This window comes from Syngnathoides biaculeatus, chromosome 13 (assembly GCF_019802595.1).
Source record: "Syngnathoides biaculeatus isolate LvHL_M chromosome 13, ASM1980259v1, whole genome shotgun sequence".
NCBI lineage: Eukaryota > Metazoa > Chordata > Actinopteri > Syngnathiformes > Syngnathidae > Syngnathoides > Syngnathoides biaculeatus.
In genome coordinates, this window is record NC_084652.1 from 24,569,891 (window position 1) to 24,593,036 (window position 23,146).

General features: G+C 40.3%; 1 protein-coding gene across 2 annotated transcripts in view; it reads right to left on the reverse strand.

Moving 5' to 3' along the window:
- The window catches only part of rnf31 (ring finger protein 31), a 157,401-nt gene that overhangs the window by 40,036 nt on the left and 94,219 nt on the right, over positions 1–23,146 (reverse strand). Inside the window, exons 14-19 of one of the 2 annotated variants that reach the window (XM_061840164.1) lie at positions 21,079–21,285; positions 20,730–20,903; positions 19,902–19,967; positions 7,159–7,257; positions 6,996–7,085; positions 4,545–4,659 (exon numbers count right to left, since the gene is read on the reverse strand). In XM_061840164.1, the coding sequence (XP_061696148.1) occupies positions 4,545–4,659; positions 6,996–7,085; positions 7,159–7,257; positions 19,902–19,967; positions 20,730–20,903; positions 21,079–21,285 (751 nt within the window). The remainder of the gene's footprint in view (positions 1–4,544; positions 4,660–6,995; positions 7,086–7,158; positions 7,258–19,901; positions 19,968–20,729; positions 20,904–21,078; positions 21,286–23,146) is intronic. The other variant, XM_061840165.1, reaches the window with a different exon arrangement.

A 23,146-nucleotide genomic window follows, 5' to 3' on the forward strand; every position in this document is an offset into this window, starting at 1 on the left:
GATTTAAATGGTCTACATCCTGAACTTTTTTTGTCTTTGTGTAAATGTTGATGTATATGTTTGTTTATGAAGTAAACAGACAGCACAGAACTAAATTCATCACATTTTTATGGAACTCTATGCTTACATTGTGTATAAAAATGTTTCTCTCATAACATTTTCACTGAATGCTCATTTGGTCTGTCAAGATGAGCATCAGGCGGCCATCTGAGGTTGAAATACATGTTGCAGTATTCTCTGCTGTCGGAAAGATATGTGTTCCTTTCTCATGAACAGGCACTTCATCAGTCTGGCAGATTTTGGAATGGACCAAAGATGGAGATTCAGCATCTGATGGTACGATGTCTTTTGCAGAAGAGACTTCCTGCAACATCTGTAAATAAAATGGAAAAATAAGGTTAAAATTTATCAAAGGTCAACGTTTATATAATAAGAAAAATGTATGTATAAAGCACACATTTATTTCATTCTATTTCATGGTGCACAAATTATTTTTGATAAGTTGAAAACAGGTCTCCTATTCTGTGAGGGACTAGTATGTAATACTGCTCGTTTTAATGCTACATAGTATTTTATTAAAATGAAAAAACCCTGCACAAATAAATAAATAAAGGGTTTGTCTCAATCTATCCATTTTCTTTGCCGCTTATCCTCACAAGGCTCACAAGAGTGCTGGAGCCTATCCCAGCTGTCAACAGGCAAGAGGGAGGCTACTGAACTGTTTGCTAGCCAATCACAGGGCACATAGAGACAGACAGCCGCACTCCCAATCACACCTAGGGGCAATTTAGAGTGTCCAATTAATGTTGCATGTTTTTGGGATGTGGGAGGAAACCGTAGTGCCCGAAGAAAACCCATGCAGGCACCGGGAATACATGCAAACTCCACACAGGGAGGGCTGGGATTGAACCCGAGTGCTCAGCACTGTGAGGCCAACGCTTTCCAGCTTCTCCACCTTGCCTCCACCATGCCGCCATTTGTACACATGATTATCCAGTTTTTCTTGTTGAGAATGGTCAAATCGATTTGCCGTAATAAAATATTTTTCGTTAAGAATGATGTATGCTGGTTTCATTCAACCATGTCAACAGTGTTAAAGGTTTTCAAGCAAAAAGAGATGATCAACATACCTCCGCAACTTGTCTTTTAACAAAAGCTCTTCGCAGTTTTGGTACTTTCCTTGTGAGGGGGGGGGAGCTGAGTTTGTCGAACTGTGTCCAGGTTCAGCGGCTGATCCAAGTTCGTGTTTGGTCCCTTTAGCAACACCGATCTGTTCAGGTGTCAGAACTGGCTGTATGGTAGGCACTGATCCAGGTTTTATCAAATGTTTACATTTAAAACCCATCTCAAACATGAGTCAGCCAGTAAAACAGTCCAGGGTGAATTTTTTTCTGCATATGATGGACTGCTGACAGAGTTTGGAAAAATCTGCTGCCTTTGTTTGCACAAACCTGACCCACTGTCTTCTGAGGCTTCGGTCTTTGGGAAAAAGATGCAAACTGTGACCAGAATAATTCAAATTGCTACAAAACTGAACCACACGTGTCTTCATCGTTTTTACGGATTGGTTTTAGCTTACAATCACTGAGGAATTCTCGAAACAAATAGGTTTTTGTTCAGCGTCAACAAGCAATGCTACAGGCAAATGCTAGTTCCACAACAGCAGGTCTCCTAGCTGTGATGTCAGAGGTAAGCCACAGGAACGGAGGGGTTTTTCAGATACGGGAAACTAGGTCAACATTTGCAGACTTTAATTCATAAATACTTATATTTTTCGGTAAAAACATCAAAGAAGATGTGGATTTTATGATACAGTTGAGAATATATTTATGTCTAGATTGCGTTTGAAAATTGACGTTACGGATACTTCAAAATACCCCCTACTCCATTTTGCTTCCCATTTACTCTATGGTAAAATAATTTAATCCCTACCTCTAAACGTCTAGCCTTACTACCTTTCCACCTGCTCTTTTGGATGCACAATACTGTACAGCAAACTTTTTCCTCATCATCATGTCCACCAACTCTTGGGCTTTTCCTCTCATAGTGCCAACATTCAAAGTCCCTTCACTTAGTTGTCTTCTGCCGAAAAATCCGCTTTCCTCCTCTGTCTTCGACATACAGTAGCTGTATTTCTACTGACGCCCTGCAGGTTAACGGTGCCGGGGGCGGACATTGTTAATCTGGGCCACAAGCGATCTGGTATGGGATTCTTTAGATGTCATATTTGTTTGGTTTAGTTTTAACCCGGGTGCCTTTCCTGACACAACCCTCTACATTTATCCAGGCATTGGACCGGCCTACAGATTCCACTGGATTGTGTGCCAAAGGGCTGCATTATATTCTGGACCAATATATTTTTAAAAAAACAAGTTTACTGCTCTACAATACCTTACAAAAATAAGCACTCCCTTCACAAAAAAAACGCTCTCATCTCAGCAACCATTTTATTATATCCTTTCAAGGGACAATGCAATATAAAGGTTAGTTTGTGAATAGCATGAATTGCGGCATTTACTTTCTACTGCAAATTACATCCCACAGCTATCATTGCTGAAATAGCATGCAACACATGAGTACACCCCCAAGGTTATGGTGCAGCAGTATTTCGTGTATAAGGACTTTTCTGAAATTCATGGTTCGAGTCCTGCTGCAGACAAAACAATCCAGGGTTGCTAGTCTACTTCCTACTGTCAAAGTGTACCTGAGCAAGACCTTACCTCACTAGCTTACGAAGGGTAGCAGTTGTTGCAGTAGAAAAAAAAACCATTGTGTTGTTCAAACATGAAAAGCCACCAGTCATTGTCATAGACTATTTTTGTTTGACCAGACCATAAAAAGGTGTGTATTATTTTCACAATTTGGTTCATAATGATGTTCAACATGGCACATCATGGTAAAGAACCCTTCAATGATTTAAGATACAGATATGATAGATAGATAGATATGATGCAAAATGTAAATTTGAGTGTCTGCCTCTCAGTTCTGAGGACAGGGTTTCTAATCCTGGCCCCGCGTTTGCATGTAATCCCCATGCCTGAGTGGGTTTTCTGTTAATCTGAGTGTGAGTGGATGTTTATATGTGCCCTACGATTGGCTGGCAGCCAGTTCTGGGTGATAGCTGGGATAGGCTCCAGCACTGCCGTAACCCTTATGAGGATAAGCAACTCAGAAATTGTATGGCTATATAAATTAATAAATACATTTTGGGGGAAAAAACAGATGCACCGCTCAAGAGACAGCCTCTCTCTGCTCAGACTATATGATGCAAAGTACATCAAGTCAATCTCTAAGGCAGTTATCCCAGAAGAGAGCCAAATGGGAACCTGGATAACAAGAAAACCCACAAAAGTTTCCTGAGGACCATCACCATTGTATTTTATCATCATGAATCATACTCATGAAGGTTAATTACAAATACAAATTAAAAAGTGGCAAGCAGTCACACAGTAAGAAAAAAAAAAAACAATGCAGCTTCTGTATGATGAGATGCTACTCCTTTCAGACGGGTCAGCATGGCAGTTTTTCCATAATGATAATTTTAATCTGGGGTGATGACACTCTCTACCTGCTCTATATGCCAGAAGACTCTGCATCTCTGCAAAACTGTCACTCTTATAAGGATTAGTATCCTATTGAAGGTCTATTGTCCGTTCTTGTTAGTTTGCTTGTTCTTTTCAGTACTCAACATGAATGTCATAACAGGGCGATACCGACTGCCAGAGACAAATTCCTTGTGTGTTGCTACTGTACATACTTGGCCATTAAATCTGATTCTGACCCTGATAACACCGAACACATTCCAAGATGACGAGTGCCTTGCTGAGGAAGCTGAAGATAGCAGTGACGGAGACGGCAGGAATGTCTCCAGACATAAACCCAACTAAGCAAAACTGCAATCACTGATTATAGTATCCACCACTTTGTCATCCACCATGTCATTATGACGTGAATGATGATTCTGGTAATAATGGTATCTCACAGAATATAGACACTATGGGGCTGTGTGGAATTATTTTAAGAAGATTGACACATACTGATTATATCAACAACCATTCTTGTCCCTTGATCAGAAAAAGGGTTGCTGAAATGTGAAGGGTGCACTCACATCTGTCAGATACTATCTAGGTCATTTTGAAGAATACAGATCACAAAATATGCAAGGTATCTGAGGTGAATGGTCAAATAGACATTTTAATTTCCACATCAGAGCAACCTCATATAGCCCAGAAATGACTCAAGACATGTTGATTAGTTAAGGTTGTAGGTCAAACTATTAGCTGCTATGTTCTTTTGTCAGCATTCTGAGATCAATCCTTTCTAACCTAGCCTCTTCAATCTGTTAGCAAATACAGTACTGTCTTTGAAGGGTAACATCTCTAGCTTCCCCTCCTGAAGTCAAGCTCTTATCTGACTATTCTAGTCTAAAGGTCTATTAGTTAATATTTCTTTGTACAGCTTTCGAGGACTTTACTATTGATCAATTACAAGGATGATGAGACGATGTGTGTGTGTGTGTGTGTGTGTGTGTGTGTCACACGCACTAATGCCATTGTCTCGCAAATAGCCAGCCAGGCCTTGTTTCTGATACTCTGGATCATTTTCCCTTTTCCAGGACTGGTATTGTTCACAGGATAAACCAGCGTGCTGGGATTCCCACTGCACAGAGAATAAGAAATTAGAAAAACATATAAATTCTAGGAAAAGTTCCCACAAACATGATGAGTTTCCTTTGGTATTATTGCAGATTAGTGAAGGAAACTGACTGCTGAACTCTGATTACAACTGCTTAGCGTCTATCATTACATAAAAGGGACTTTGTTTTTCGGAGTCTCACACAGCAACACCAGCTTTTCTGGTGTTAGACCAACAGTGTTCAAAAATTTTATAAAGCTTACAGTTTGCAGGTGTGCACTGAATCATCCCTAAATCATGCTGTTACTGTATAAATTGTAAACACTGGGAGTTTTCCCTTTATGTACTTAGCTCCTCGAACTTGTTTCTTCACATTCATACCCCCTATAATCCATCTTCCGCACCTTTCATCCTCTCTCTAGTTTTTTCTTCTGAATCTTGATTTGTTAAAAAAAATTAAAAAGTAAAGGAGAACATAGAGGGAACATATACTGTTATATTTTAAAATTGAGGAGAGAAAGCATACACATACATATTTGTTGTTTCTGATATCTAATGAGTGAAAACACTTCCAAACATGTCTTGATTAAAATAATTTTGTCAAGGACGTGGCCAGGCCACTGCCCTCTACGCAGCTGCCTTTGGCAGCAGCCGCTCACCTGTGCCTTATTGTCACTAATTAGGCCAGGCATATAGGCTTTGTGTTCGTCATTGTCAGTTGCCAATTCGTTGTGGATGACATTGCAGCATTGTTTGCCAGTGCGCAAGCTTCTTGTAAGAGTATCTCCTTAATTACAGCATTTCTGTGCCACCTAGTCAAGTCTTGTTTATGATTCAAGTTGTGCCTTGTTGTTATCGGACCTCACTTGTGGAATTTTGGACTTTTGCCTTTTTGTCACACAACAATTGCGCACATAAGGTATGTTGTCCATTTTGGAGAAAGTGCATCTTATGGTTTAAAAAACATGGTTCATATCATACATAAGTATATAAATACTGCATCCATTATTGCATCCATTATTCACACATATCTTCTATTTGCAGGAGTGTAAGGAACGTAACACCCTCGAATAATGGGGGAACACTGTACTTCAACCCAAAACCTTTGATTGAGAGGGATTTCCGCCAGACCCATGGTCCACTGGGGTCTCCCTGGAAATATATACAGATACTTAATACAAGAAGGAAACATTTACTTATGCATGTAACTCCACTAGAGTATTGATAGGAACCAGGAACCAAAAGGCACACAAACAGAAACTGCCATTGTGAACCTGTTACATAAATCTTTGGCAAATCAATGGACTGCAGCACTTCTAGCTCCATTCATTCACAAGCCTTTGTACAAATAAAGGCATTCTCTCAGAAGTCTGATTTCAAAGAAGCATTATGGCACTATCTGCAGGTACACACTTGGCCACTAATTGGGGGAATAATGTACTGTTAAAGGGTATGGAAGATCCTAAATACGCCTTTTTGCTAATATTATACAGTTTTTTTATGCAGAATTTGAATCTGAAATCCGTTACAAAGGAAACATTTTTATTTTTCGATTATGGGCAAAAAATTATCGCACATTGTTGCATTCGCCGAAAAAAGATGGAAACGGAGCGGAAAGAGGCGATAGGTGAGTGACGTCACACGTTACACTCCACATCATGGAGCCCTTCGACAACAATGCAAGAACAACAATGGATTTCCCAGTAATTTGAGCGATGAACATGAATCTGAAGGGTCACAAAAAGACGTTGAAGAATCCGAGTTTTATAAAGGCGTTAAAGATTATCAATTTGAGCAAGTTAGACAGCACACACGTCGAATGCAGACAAAATAGCTGGCCAAGAAGGTGCCAAGCATGCATGGAGAAGGATATGCCTTGTGTTGGAAACAAAGACTGGTAAGCACTTGTGAAGATCTTGTTTGGTTTACTTTGCCATAAACTGATAAATAGTAATGGCTTCAATATCCTGAAAGTATATACAAAGTTTTCAGTCTTGTTTTGAAATTATGCAAATTTAATGTATTTAGTAAATAGGTACGTGGAAACTGTGACAGCTATTTTGCGTGTACAAGGCTTTTTTATTGTTGCACAAAAACATACAGAAGCTGACAACGTAGTCCACAGTCTAAGTTGGTAAATTTTCACAAATGAACGAAATCCGTTTAAAATGTTGTCACATTAATTTGAGAGCAATAGCTGGTGATACAGTGAAGAAAATAAGTATTTTTTAGTATATTGCAAGTTCTCCAACTTTCAAATCATGGAGGGGTCGGAAATTGGTAGTTGGGGGCGAAATGTAAGAACAAACAAAAAAAAGATTGAGTATTCAAAATATACAAAACAGTTTTTTAATACTTACTGGCTTTTTGCACTGAGCACAAAAACTGTTGTGACATTGAAAACAGGTGACTTTAAGCTGGTCTCCATCATAGATGAATCCATACGAACACTATTAAGAAGAAAGGTTGACAATGTTAGTGTATCCGCAACTTTAAGTGCATACTGACTCCTGAAGAACTTACATGGCAGCACCAAAGGAACTTTGGGTCCTTGATCAGGGCCTGCTCTGTCAGCTTCTTATGAAAGAGCTCATATACTTCGGGTTCCAGACATTCTCTCAGCTGAAATACACATTCATATTCATAAATGCATGTTGTTGTAAAGTGAACTTATACTGTAAATAGGTAAATACTAAGGTTATCAAAAAGATGTGACTAAGGAGTAGGCAGTTTATTTAGAAGGGTGTTACACCTTTAAAGAAATAAGAGTTCCTCGGACAAGATGCTGTTTAGGATCCTGACCATTATGTATCACTGCATCTGTGTTGATATAACTCCAGATGTTTGGTCAGCAGTACTGACAATGCCACTTTTCTCCTCAGATAAGGACAGCCTGAAGATAAGAAGCTGTTATGTTGTGCAAAGATCTCTCTATCTCCTTCATTCTTTTCTCAAACACCAACTGTCCTCCTATCTTCCCTCATGACGTCCACCAATCGTCTTTTTTTAAATCATCTTCCAGCTCTCTTGCTTGGCAGCTCCATCGTCATCACCCTTCTACTAGTATACTCTCTCACCTTTGGGCGTGTCCAAACCATCGAAGTCTGGTTTCGCTGTGTCTCCAAAATATTGAACCTTGGCTGTCCCTCTGAATGACTCATTTCTAACTTTAACACACCTGGTCACTCCTAGAGTGAACCACATCTTCATTTCTGCTACCTCCAGCTGTGTTTCCTGTTGTCTCTTCAGTGCCACCATTTCTCATCCGTATGTTATGGCTGGCCTCACCACTGTTTGTTTAATCCGAGAAGAGTTTTCTGTCACATAATACACATGACACCTTCCTTTACCCGTTCTAACCTGCTTAGACTAGTTTCTTAATTTTCTGAACCACACTAACAATTGCTCAGGACTGCTGATGCCAAGTATTTTAAGTACTCCACCCTTGCTATCTTGTTTCCCTGTAGCCTCACTTTTCCACCTCCATTCCTCTCATTCATGCACATATGTTCCGTCTCACCTCAGGTAATCTTCATTATTCGACTTTCTAGTGCCGTCTCCATCTTTCTAACTGTTCCTCCACCTGCTTCCATGCGTTCACTGCAGATCACAATGTCATCTGCAAACATCATAGTCCATGGGATTCCAGTCTAACCCCATCTGCCAGTCTATTTATCACCACTGAAAACAAGAAGGAGATCAGCACTGGATCTCTAATGCAGTCCCACCTCCATGTTAAATACATCTGTTACACCTCACTACCATTCTAATTGCTCTCATACATGTTGTAGAAATAATTGTGATCATAATTATCATACATTTGCTTCCAATAAAGAAATGCTTTGCTCCGCCTTAGATAACGTGGCAGCCTCCTAGCAGGAGATAGCAAGAATAAAAACATGTAATCATCAGAACTGTTAGAACTGCTGCCTGTTAAAGAAATGATGACCACACATCTATTCAGCAATCTTCCACACATGCACACGCACAAACATGTACACCTTGTTTCAAACAGTTTAGCTTGTCGTCTCCTTTTTGTAACATCCATGTAAATAAGGGGCGTCTTAAAACTAAATAAATAGAGGTGCTGAGGAGAGGATAATCAGAGAGAGCAGTTGTAGTTTCAGCAGGCCATCTCTTCCCCAAAAATGTATGAGACAAATTAAAAAGTTGCATTTTGGGAGCATTAGTTGTGACATTTTTGATAGGGAGATGGCTGCTCTCTTCCTCATCTGACTGACTAGGAAACTCCCACACTCATGAGGAATGAGTGAATGCGTGTCTGGGTGACTGCGGCAGAACCAAACCTCGAGAAAACTAGTCACTGTCGAGTAGACTAATTAGTCTATTAAACTGAGAAAAGGGCAAGGTGTGTCCTGTACGTGAGCCCCGTGAAACGTGTGCATGTGGAAAAGTGTGAGTGGAGGTTCGCTACCTCATTTGAACAGGAAATTGAGTGACAACTGTTTGAGGATGCAGAGGTAAGAATTCTCCGCCACTTGTGGTAGAAGCTTGGGAATTACCTCAAACGGAACGTAATTGTCACCCTGTTCAGGGGGAAGTCAGTGTAGTCACCCTAAGTGAACCACTGACTCCAACAGGGGAATAACAAATAGCAAAATAGTTGATAAATAGCAAAATAGTTGAAACACAACATCTGAAAAAAAATAATAATGATGTGTAAGAACTAGAAGTTTGTAGAAAGCAAATTTCCTACTAAAACAAACATCTAAATTTGTGGATAACACAATATGACTTTTCTGGCCAGCTCAACATACACACAAAAAATATATATAGTTAACCTGCAGGATAAAATAAGAGAAACACACACACACACACACACACACACACACACACAAACAAAAAAAAAACAAAAAAAAAAGCTGGACTCAAGATGATGTGAAAATGGCCATAAAAGCTATCACATCTCATAAAGTTGATGTAACATAATTTGTCCAGGGAACGGAAGACTTGAGAAAATCTTACCACTTAAATGGTGTGAAAGTACAACAAATTTGGATGACAGCAAAGTACTTTCTCACAGTAGCAGGGAGTTCAAGGGTGAATATCGCGCACTTCTGCTAGATTTAAAAAAAAAAAAAAAGCATTTTTTTTTTCTGCCATTGGAAGAGCAAAATAAAACAACAATGAACCAATTGAAGAATATAGAATTGGAATAAATGCATGTTTTAAGGTAAACAGTGGCATTCCTGAAGATCACACTCCAGGTTGTGTGTATCAATGGCAATTAAAAAATGCTCTTCATGTGAATTCAAATAATCCTATAAAACAATGGATTGAAAAACATTGGGTTGACAAACCGACTGGCAGCCTGTAACAATATGTTAACCAAGCACTACACGCAGAAAGAGTGCTACAAAATCAGAAAAAGAAAATTGACACCTTTCTGACAGAGAAAGGACAAATTTATGTAGCTTATTGCGAAACATTTAATAATTGTGGCCGCAGATTAGGAAGAGAGCAGCCATCTCCCCATCAAAAATGTCACAACTAATGCTCTCAAAATGCAACTTTTTAATTTGTCCCATACGTTTTTTGGGAAGAGATGGCTTGCTGAAACTAGGACTGCGCTTAATTCCCTCTCTGACAGGAAAAAAAGAAGTAAAAAGAAAAAAAAGGAATTACTGGGAGGACAATTAAATATCTTACAAAATAGGAATCCAGCGCTCTCATATTACACCTTACATATTCCAAACAAACCTCCCCCAAGAACAGGAGATTTCTTGCTGCAAATAGCTCAAGACGTGATTGAACAACCACAAAATGACGTAGGAAGTGACTCATTGCATGTGACAATGTAGTATAAGATAAACTTATAACAGCCCACACCAGAAAAAAATCATGGGATATCAGTTGTGGTGACAGGAACAAGACTGACTGACAAACTAAATGCACTACACAAGGAATGGACACCACCACACACGTCATTACAACAGGAGTGGAAGAGTTTGGGACAATTTGTTTTGGTAGTACGAAATGTTCCTGATTGGACAGAAAAAGACCCAGGTTTGGATTGGGACGACTGAACTGTACAGACAATATCTTATTGGACAGTCTTAAACAATCTGAGACCAGATGCTGCTGTATTCACGGTGGTATCACAATCTACACAGACAATACTGGAAAAATAGAGGAATAGCGACAACTACAGGGAACACAGTGACACATGCAGAGCTACTACAAAATTTGCTCATAGCAGTTCAATTACCAAAAGAAATAGCCATATGTAAATGTGCAGTAAACACATCAAATACAGACAAAAAATCATTAGGAAATGGATTTACAGATAAAACAGCAAAAGAAGCAGCAAAACGTTTATGGGGTTAGCTGACCATGTAACAAATGAAGACATACTTTGAGATGATGTGTTAAACAAAATGCAACCACAAAGCTTACCAGCAGAACTAAAAATGTGGAAAAAATAAGGTACTACATTACAAAATGGGAATTATGTCAGCACAGATACAAAAAAAATTCTACCAAAAACATTTTTAAAGTGGGCGGCAATCTTGAGTATGGGAAGTCTCAGGTCTCAACAGGGGGAATGGTAGCCCTGGTACAAAGGCATTACATGATGCATGGATTTAACTGGTATCCCAAAAACTTTTTTTGTAGGGCTTGTTTGATCTGTGTGCGACATAATCCACAAGGGAATGTGCATCCAAAATGTTGTCAGTTTCCTCAAGCTACACATCCATTCATCCCTCCATCCATTTTCTTAGCTGCTTATCCTCACAAGGGTCGCGGGGAGGGCTGGAGCCTATCCCAGCTGTCAACGGCCAGGAGGCAAGGTACACCCTGACCTGGTTGCCACCCAATTGCAGGTCACATGGAGACAAACAGCCGCACTCACAATCACACGTAGGGGCAATTTGGACACAATGATAAATTTTGTCTAACTATACATAAATTACAAGCACGAAAGGGTCTCATTCCATTCAAAACACTGTTTGGGAGACCATACAAATTACCAATAATTTCCACATAATGAGAGATAGATGAATGATGAAGGAAAAAAAACAAAACAAAAAAACACACAAGTGGGTCCCTTTCAGGAGTTATGAACAACCCCAAACAGCTTAAAAAATTGCAAAAAGGTGTACTTCATTTGTTGATTGTAGGAAAGTTATTGCTTTTGAAACCATTGTTAACACAAACAAAACTTATTTGTTTTTATTTGCCACTTGTAAGATAGCTGTTCTCATTCCCACTGCCAAGGTCGCTGTAGTCCGGTTACACATGGGAGTGAGACTGCTGTCATAATGGTGACTAAACAGTAAAATTTTGCTGTTGGGTGTTGGATGAAAACGCTATCCGTTATTTTAATTTTTCTGTTCGAGTGGTACCTGTTGGAACCACTCAAGGTCCCACCCCAAAAAATAAAAAATAAAATAAAATAAAAACAAAACAAATTGGATAACTACATACAAAAAACGTGTCCAAAAGATCGTATTGTTTGCAAAGATCCAGAGATAATACCAATGCTATTAATTGATAACAAATGCAAAAAAAAAAAAAAAAAGTTTGGGGATTTTGTGTATCCATTAACTTCTTTTAAAAAACTAAAAAAACTTTGTTTTCAAATGGCGTGTCACTAGGAAATTTCACATGCATCAATTTGATAGGACTAGAAACAAATTGGGAAATTAATCAGCAATGATGTGTGAAGCCATTTTTGTGCCACTGTCATGGTGGTGCGGCAGTAACTGTCTTTTTGATTTTTTTTTTTACGCCGGATGCCTTTCCTGACGCAACCCTTCTGCATTTATTCAGAGAGAGAGCTGAAGCCAATCCCAGCTAACTTCGGGCAGCAGCAGACTACACGCCGAACTGGTCGCCAGCCAGTCGCAGTGCTGATGTCGACACCATCACTGAGCGGGAATCGATCCCACGCTGCCTTCACTCGAAATATCCCTCTGAGGCAAACCCCAACTACAACGTGGCCCGCAAGAGAAATGAGTTTGACATCCCTGCACTACACCATAAAAAAATAAATAAATAAATAAATAAATAAAATAAAATTAACAAGTTACTGTGCTTTAATAACCTTATTACTGCCATTTGTTTATTCATCCTATGTCTGTTTATGAATTAACATCTACTGTATATACAGTTTTACCCGAACACTGGCATAGACTGAGCAAGAGCTGAATGACATGGACAAAATAGCAGAAAGAAACACGTGGATACACCTCACACACTGTAAAAGGTCATCTCAGCTGAGTCACCCAAGGGGAAAGGTGAGCAAAGACCAGCATACGGTGGGTGCAGATTTATAGTATCTGAAAATACCTGAAGGGTGGTGAAGATTTAAGATTTGGTCGACATGACTTCAGAATGGCTAAATAATATGATAGCATGTTGGGCTGCAACACCGACAGCCGTAATGATATTTTTGTTCATATGCTACTTTTGGACACTTGTAAAGCTGACAAAAATACATAACAACAGAACCAATAATTATACTCAGTCAACTAGGGCTACCACACATAAGTTAAAGAGGCGCAACCTCATTTCAAATAACTTTGGTAAACAACTATGCGGGAGGCATGAGGCATGAGAGGAGGACTCCATGTGTGCCTCCCAGTGAATCAGTTCGGCACTTTTTCAATTCATTGGCAGAGTCTAATTGCTGGGGATTCCATCTTTGGGCTTATGCTAAATGAAACCCCCACTTTCTTCTCACCATTTGCCAATTTAATGCTACTTTAAATCCGAATGCCATACAAAAGAGTACGTATACTATGGAGGGAGTATTTTAACCGAAAAAGCCTGAGGAACATTTTTTCATTATTATGATTATCATTTTTACAAATAGGAAACAAAACTGGTTGTTATTAATGTAGAATACAGCTAACTAGGTAAACTATAGTTACATCACATGCATGGGCTCTGGGCCACTAATGTGTGTAATTCCAACAGAAATCCCAACACAATGTAGGGTACATTGTGTTGGGATTGAGGTAATGACTAAAACAACTACTAACAGCACTTGTCAGAAATGGAAAAGTGTTTATCCAACAACTAAAGCAGTAAATGACAAACTGATATTTTCTACTAATGTTGCATTAGCTAATTTCTCCTGTGTTAGCTTTACAGGGACAGATTTTAAGGTGGGAAGTCTCAACAAAACATGGTGTCATGATATCCATCTGCAAACTGCCCCCATGCAGCGATTTGTTGTGGTGGTGTGTTCGTCAAAGGTTGTATGACACACTGATAAATGCAGCAGGAACGTGTACACTGGTATCACTGCTCTTATCTGTGACTGTGTTTCCATCCAAAGCAGAGGATATACAATTGGCCGCATCCATCTTTGGACCTCCCCTTGGTTTCTCCCGAAGGCGAAGGTCCTCTTGGAAAGATGGAGATCTGACATACATTGATGCAAATGGCAACTACATACCAGATGAGTGTAAATTGGTTAACGAGATTGCTGCAGGATGGGAATTAATCTTGTTATGGATAACTCTGAATAAAAACGTTGACAGAATCAACTACATACATTACAATGTACAGAAACTAGGTAACTATACGGAAGCAGGCTTTATTGCCATAAGGGAACAACCAGCTGCAACCTCACTCATGACGTTCCAGAACCGCATAGCGGTCGACATGCTCCCGGCCGAGAAGGGTGGCGACTGCTCAATGTTCGGTGACCAGTGTTGTTTATTTCAAATATCACAGCCCCTGGTTGGTCACGCACAAGGGCCATTCAAGGCCTCCGCACCCTGAACCACAAGATGAAGGAGCACTCTGGTGTAAACACATCAGCCAGGTCTGAGTGGTGGGGGAAAAAAAAAAAAAAGTTTGGCAAATCTAAAAATTTAGTGTTCTCTGTCCTAGTTTCTATCGCTGTTTGCAGCTACTCTTGCATTGTGTGGATGTTGTTGTATTCGCTGCATAAAGGCATCACTTAACCAACTTATAACCACTGTTATTACCCCGACAAATTCAAAATTGGCAGAAATATATCCACTATTGGCACAACAGGGTAATGACAGTGATATTGTTGACCACGATGATGACGTTATGACTTCTCTTCCAGACCTGTTCTCTGCTACAATTCAGTTACTGTTTCTGCCTGCAATGAAAAAATGCTTTGCTCTGCTCCAATTCAGTTACTGTTTCTGCCTGGAATGAAGAAATGCTTTGCTCTGCTCCAATTCAGTTACTGTTTCCGCCTGCAATGAAGAAATGCTTTGCTCTGCTCCAATTCAGTTACAGTCTCTGCCTGCAATGAAGAATGCTTTGCTTTGCTCTAGAAAACGTGGTAGCAAATGTAGGATAAACAGGGGGGAAATGTAGGAATAATTGTGATCATAATTATCATACATTTGCTTCCAATAAAGAAATGCTTTGCTCTGCCCTAGATAATGTGGCAGCCTCCTAGCAGGAGATAGCAAGAACAAAAACATCTAATCATCAGAACTGTTAGAACTGCTGCCTGTTAAAGAAATGATGACCACACATGTATTCAGCAATCTTCCACACATGCACACACACATGAACAAACATGTACACCTTCTTTCAAACTGTTTTGCTTGTCGTCTCCTTTTTGTAACATCCATGTAAATAAGGGGCGTCTTAAAACTAAATAAATAGAGGTGCTGAGGAGAGGATAATCAGAGAGTGCAGTGGTGAATTGTACGAGACAGTTCCTCTCCTCTCTCCTCGCGAGACTTGAACTGGTGTCTTTGCTTCCTTTTTTGTCCTGTTTAATGAATGTCTGATTGGTGAACCTGACACATGTCCTGGAATATTCTAACATATTTGCTATATCTGCCACTCGAGACTTCTGCATGCAGTACCACAGTTCCTCTAAGGGTACTCTGTCATGGGCTTTCTCTAGATATACAAAAACACAATGTAGCTCCTTCTGACCTGTGTATTTCTCCATCAACATCCTCAAAGCAAATAATGCCTCTGTGGTATTCTCAACATGAACCCATATTGTTGCTCGCAAACAATTGATTCTGTCGTGAGGCTAGCCTCTGCTACTCTTTGCCAAAACTTTGTTGTGTGGCTCATCAACTTTATTCCTGTAAAGTTCCCACAGCTCTCCACATCACTCTTATTCTTAGAAATGGGCACTAGTACACCTTTACAACATGTTTTAGGCATCTTCTCACCTGCTACAATTTTGTTGAATAAGATGGTCAAAACCTCCACAGCCACCTCTCCTTCCATACCTCCACGTGAATGTCATCAGGACCAAATGTATTTCTGTTTTTCATCCTTTTTAATGCCCAACCTCGCCATTACTATTCATTCATCCCTTGCTATATATACTGCCAAAACAACAGAAGCATTGCAACTTACTTCAAGTTTGTTGTTGTTTTCTCATGTAAGAGGTATGGTGAAACATCAAAGTTTGGACAGTCAGAATTTAAGAGCTGGATGATAAAGCTGTTGTAGCAATTTTGATTGGGTCGTAATGTGATGTGCACGGTAATGTGATTTCCTTGTTTGGTCTGTTTTGTGAATTTGAGTCAAATGACATTAGTAATCCCGTTTGATTTGCACAACGGGCACCCTATTCAGAAGTCAAAGATGGAGACTAAAGATAGACGCGCATACTTAAGAATGAATAAACAAAAGTAGCAAACGGCACATACAATCATTGTAATGGAGGAAAAGTATTGATCTTTCTTCACATAAGTACTCTAGTCAAACGTATGGTGCATTTAAAGTATTCTCAAAAGTATATCCATCCGTTACCTGAGCTGCTTATCATCACAAGCATCGTGGGTGTGCTGGAACCTATCCCAGCTATATTTGGGGAGGAGGTGGGGTACACCCTGGACAGGGTTGCAAGGCAATCGCATTGAACATAGACACAAACAACCAGTCGCACAGAGAGTCATATCTATAGCCAATTTAGAGTCTCCAATTAAAGTTTTTGTGTGTTTTTGAAATGTGGGAGGAAAGGGGAGTGCCCAGAGAAAACACACACAGGCATGGGGAGGACATGCAAACTCAACACATGTAATGGAGTAAATGTGGTGTGTTCCTACCCACCTCTGCATTTAAGATCTGGTCCATTCAGTCCTACCATGTTTCCAAACTGTTGAATATATTATAATCTACCGTAGCAAAAGCTGCATTGAGATCCAACAAGACCAGAATTGGCAACTTTCCCGAGTCAGTATTGAACCTTATATCATTTAGCACTTTGATACGATTAGATTTAGTCATGGTATAAGTTTGAAAACCTTATGAAAAAGTCATCAAAACATCAATTTAAGTTCAAAGACTGCTGAGTTGATTCAAAATAACTTTCGGAACAATGTTGGTTGTGAGACGGAGATTTGAGATAGGTCTATACTTGTAATACTTATAATGGAAGCATCAAGCGTTCCATTTTTATTTTTGGAAGAGGCTTAATGGCAGCGACTTCAGGAACTTTAGGAAACTCGCCTGACTGAAATAACCTCTTGATTATTTGCTGCAAATCACCTAGCACAGTCTTCGCAATAGCTTTGAAAAAGTCAGATTGTACTGAGGCAAGACAACTCATTGATGGTTTCAGCTCTTGAAATATTTTCTCTACAGTTTTTTTATGGTGGGACATGCCCGGAACACCTCACCAGGGAGACGTTCGGGAGGCGTCCGGATCAGATGCCCCCACCACCTCATTTGGCTCCTCTCAATGCGGAGGAGCAGCGGCTCGACACTGAGCCCCTCCCGGATGACCGAGCTTCTTACCCTATCTCTAAGGGAGAGCCTGGACACCCTGCGGAGGAAACTAATTTCAGCTGCTTGTATCCGGGATCTTGTCCTTTCGGTCACGACCCATATCTCGAGTCCATCGGTGATGGTAGGAACGTAAATCAACTGGTAAACTGAGAGTTTCACCTTTTGACTTAGCTCCCTTTTCCACAACGGACAGATACAAAATCTCCATCACTGAAGATGTTACACCGATCTGACTTTTGATCTCCCCCTCCATTCTTCCCTCACTTGTGAACAAGACCCCAGATACTTGAACTCCTTCAGTTAGAGCAGGATCTCATCCCCGACCTGCAGAGGCCACGCCACCCTTTTCTGACTGAGGACCATGGTGTCAGATCTGGATGGGCTGATTCTCATCCAAGCAGCTTCACACTGTCACGCTGCCAACCGCTCCTGTGAGTGTTGGAGATCATGGCTTGATGAAGCCAACAGAACTACATAATTGCAAAAATCAGAGACCTGATGCTGAGGCCACCAAACCGGACACCCTCTATGCCTCAGCTGCGCCTAGAGATTCTGTTCATAAAATTTATGAACAAAATTGGTGACAAAGGGCACCCTTGGCGGAGTCCAACTCTCACTGGAAACGAGTCCAACTTGTTGCTGGCAATGCGGACCAAACCCTGACACCGGTTGGACAAGGACCAAACAGCCCATTTTAGGGGGTTTGGTATCCCATACTCTCAAAGAGGACAAAGAGTCCCCCAGAGGACTACCCGAGGGACACAAAACATGTTGACTGGTTGCATGAACTCCCATGGACCTTTAAGGATCCTGCCAAGGGTGTGGAGCTAGTCCACTGTTCCACGGCCAGGACGAAAACCATATTGCTTCTCCTGAATCTGAGATTTAACTTCCTGAAAGACCCTCCTCTCCAGCACCCCTGAATAGACCTTACCAGGGAGGCTGAGGAGTGTGATCCCCCTATAGTTGGAGCACACCGTCTGGTCCCCCTTCTTAAAAAGGGGTACCATCAGCTCAGTCTGCCAATCCCGAGGCACTGTCCCTGATGTCCTCGTGATGTTGCAGAGGCGTGTCAAACAGAACGGCCCCACAACATCCACATCCTTTAGGAACTCCGGGCGAATCTCACCCACCCCCGGGGCTCTGCCACCAAGGAGATTTTTAACCACCTCGGTGACCTCAACCCCAGAGATAGAAGAACCCACCTCAGAGAACCCAAACTCTCCATCCTCATGGTTTATGTTTCTGCTTATTTCAGTTTTTTTTTTTTTTTGCACATCTATCACACACAAAGTTTTCAAATCATCAAATGCATTTTAAAGGAATATTCCTCAGAACAATGAAAAACCTTAATCTGTTAGGTCATGTCATATGTACTGTACCTTGAAAATTTGAGGTTAATCCAATATCATTTAATGGTGTTTTTAGCACAATTTATGAATTTTCCTGGGCGCCGCCATTTTCGCGAGTCACATGATTTAAAATACAGGAAGTGACGTCTCCTGTGCGCCTCCTCTGTTCAAAGACAATCATGGACAGCACTGATTTCTCAAATTTATCCTCATCTGCTGAAGAAATTGCAGCATCGGTTGATTGGGAAGATGGAGGAATACGTTCATACTGATTTGAACCTGTGGCTGTAAAAACTGGTGAATATTTGGATGGATTTTGGGACGGGAATGACACGGAATCTGACTCGCTAACTAACCACAGGCACAGAATGGTCGAACGCCGATTGTGTGGAACAATAATTATGGAAACTTTGACAAAGGTCGCTCAAAGAAAAAAATATTAGGAGTACCAAAGTTTTCAACAACAATGGACAGCCATTGTGGAGAAGGAGGGTTCTGCTGTATGTTTAAATTCACAGATGGGGAGTATAGCAAACCATTTGTACTCGACGTTGCCAATCAACATTTTGCCAACTTTTCATGAAGACAAGGTAATGAAACAAATAAAAGACATGCCTTTGTCGGCAAAAACTGTTCACCATCGTACCATCATGATAGCAAATCAAATTGAATTACAGTCACGATGAACGGATGGAAGTCTCCTTTAAGACGTATGAAAGCACAAGAAGTCGCATTAATGGTAAGAAGTACTTTTGTCATCATTGGTCAGCAACATCATAACAATGTTATTTAAAAGAATTCAGAGACTTATTGTACTCTAAAATTGTTGGTCTTAAATGCACAAATTCACCTGTACATATGTCTTACAGCTCAGGGCGACCACACTTCGCTAGCCACTGGGTCCTTAAATGTTTCTTTTTCTTCCTGCCACAGAGCCTTATTCGGATTATTTCTATCCGAATTATGGCAAAATTTCGCGGTACTGTAGGGAATTTTAACGTGTCCGATGGTGGTGGTACGCATGTGATTAGACTTACAAATCGGCCATGATTTCTCTGGTTATGCACAGGAGACGTCACATCCGCCCAAGTAGGTCATGTGGCTCGCTAAAATCGCGAGACCCATGAAAATTCGTAATTGCCGAGAAAAACATTAAATGATAGAAGAATTTGAACAATACCAGAGGGCACATACCGAACGTAGCCACACTGGCAAACACCACCTTGTTGTTTGGCACAATGTGGCAGGGTTGAAGCAATTCTGCAAAGAAGAGATGGACAAAATTCCTCCAGACCGAGTTGAAAGACTCATCACCAATTATCGCAAACGCTTGATTTCAGTTGTTGCTGCCAAGCATGGCACAAACGGTTATTAAGTTCAGGTGGCAATCATTTTTTTCAAAGAGGGTCAGAAAGTTTTTTTTTTCTACCATAACAAATAATTTTTTATTTGAAAACTGCATTGTATTTCCCTGGGTTGTCTGAGTGATTTTAAAATTGTTTTGATGATTTGATACCTTTGTGTGTTGGAAAAAAATGTCAGGAATGGGAAAATACTTTTTCATGGCACTGTATGGTCTCCATAAACTTAAAGTACTGCTGTTTCCCCAGATAAAGTTGGTCTGAGGATAAGAAGTTGTCATTTGGTCCTTTTCGTTAGGTGACCTGCCCACATACTTTTGAATTGTTTTTGCATAGCTACACTTCAGAGTATTTCAGCAATGGTGTGGAACTGGAGAAGCACCCATGTAGAGATGCCAGTGACATAGCTAAGGAGCTAAGTGGGGAGGAGGACCCCCACGCAGAGATGTTTCCGTTTGGGATTATTGGTGAATTTGTGGATGGCGACAAGGAATGGACAGAGTAAGAGGAAGCGTTCAAACACTTTTTTCTTTTAAAAGAACCTTACTCCAATTCACCTAGTGAATCTTCTTTTTGTTGCTTATCTTAAATTCAGTATGCTTTTAATCCTGACATTGAATTAAAAAAAATGAAAAATACAACTGCATTGATATAAATTCACCTGGATGTCCAAGGTGGAGAAATAGCTGTTGAGGTCCTCAGGGTCATTGATGTCAGGTTCCCAGCAGACTGGACACACCATGTCTCTGATGTGTTTGTCCCTGATAGCGATGGTGAAATGCTGCTGAAAACAATCACAACACACGGAACACTGGCACGATGTCAGGGACTGCATCTGAAAATGGGAAAATCCATTTAGAACAGCTTTATCTTGCTTTAGAAAGCTATTACATTGCTGTTAATATGCTACAGTCTAACATCAAGATTAGGGAAAATAAAGTTTTACAGCTTCAAATGTACAGAGGGATGGATATATCATTAAAAAAATACTCAAAACACACGATTATTACCTTACTATGGGGAAAGACAGAAAGGCAGATTGGACATTCTTTAGCCAGTACTCTTTTGATGAACTCCCTGTCATGAGACTCTCGTACAGCCTGTACTACATCCTCTAGAGAGTAGGGGGCATTGTGCTCGTGAAGGAGAGAGAGTGCTAGCTCACAGCGGCCCCAGCTGGGTAGATCATATACAGCTAGTAACCTCCGACATACACGCTGAAAAAGGAAGATCACTGAACAATTAAGCAGAAGAACACAAGACAAACAAAGATATAAGGCTGTCACTGTCATAAAAAATCTTGACAAATAACCCAACCGGTTCCTGGAGTTCTGAAGTGTTGTTTGCAGTGCCAAATATGGAGCAAATTTGCATTTGTTAAACAATGAAGATAGAATTAAGGATCAATAATAAAACCAAAGCAAAGGAAAGCGAAGCAAATTTATTTACCAGATTTTATATACGAGGTAACTCAAAGTGCTTTACCTTAAAAGGATTTGAATACAAAGAAATAAAACATTTAAAACATGGAAAGAAACAAAAATGACAACAAATTACATAAAAAAAAGAAATATCTTTAGAAGGGGAAATACTCTAAAAAGCATTACAAAACAGAAGAGTTTTCAACCTGGATTTAAAAACAGTCACACTTGGGGCTGAAGCCACCTCTGCTGGCAACTTATTCCATTTGCGTGTAGCATAATAGCTAAATGCTGCTTCACCATATTTGCCTTGGACTCTGTGTTCCACTATTTGACCCGACTCTGTCGATCTCAGAGCTCTACTGGGTTTCTATTCTGTAAGCATAATTTTGTTTGTTGTAGATTTCCAACTCTAAATGAGATGATTTGCATGCCATGTAGTTGAAGTCAAGTCGAGTCTCTTGGCTACCAAGTCTTAACTCAAGTCTTTCTGGAGAATTTAGCAAGCAAGTCATAAAACTCGAGTTGTTTGTCACTTGCGCTTTTCTGACTCATCCCTATCTCTGTCAAATACCAATACAAATATTTAGAACATGTGAAGATGTAATATTGCAACACAAAGAACAAGTTTTTGGAACATCTGGCTCATAGTTCATAAGTAAGGTGGTTCAAATCTGGGCTCATGTTTTCCTTCCTGGTGTGTTCATGACCCCCTGCTTGCATGGGTTTTTAGTGAGTATTCTGAGTTACCCCCACATTCCAATGACATGCATGTTAGCCGATAGATTAATTAAAGACGCTAAATTGTCATTAGATGTAAATGTGAGAGTGATGATTGTTTGTTTCTATGTGGCCTGAGATTTACTGGAGGCCAGTCCAGTGTAAATCCCACCTTTCACCCATAAAAAGATGGAATACGCCTTACCTAACCCGTGACTCCAGTGATGAAAAGCGGTATAGAAAATGGACTGATAGTTAAGTGTATATTTATTATACTATTATATATATTGCACAATTATGGATAAAATGTTCATCATATATATGTTTAGCAATATTGTAAGCAAGAATATTTGTCATGTTAGGGAAAAATACTTTAAATTGCACAACGTTTTAACAAACTAATAGCTTAAGGTGTGAAATTAATCTTTAAAGGAACGCTTTGTCCAAACTAATAGGAATGGGAGCACACATTAAAAGTTAGTAGATGAGGGTTCAGTATTTCTTTTAATGGCAGTTATCCACAGATTTCACCAAGAAACATCTCTAAGTTAAAACCATTTTCAAAATTCCTCTCTCGCTCAGACATTCCAATGAGTCCGGCTGCAATACTGACAGCCATCAGTTTTTGCCATGCGTGCAGTGCTTCCTGTTCTGACCCTCCATTTCTCGTGGATACGTTTCACCGAACAGAGAACGTCTACTATCTGCCATTTTGTGGCCGATTTTTGTGAAAAATAATTACAAACAAATCAAAAATCGCATGATGTACAATGATGAAGCCTGTGCGCTTGAACCAGAATACACATAGCCAGCCCCTGAACCCCAGACTGGTGGCCATCCAGGCAACCAAACACGAGGCGTCCGGGCGGACAGGTCAGGAGGACGACCCGGACGCCAAGCACCAGGGTCCCCACGGGGTGACTCGGGCGGACGACCT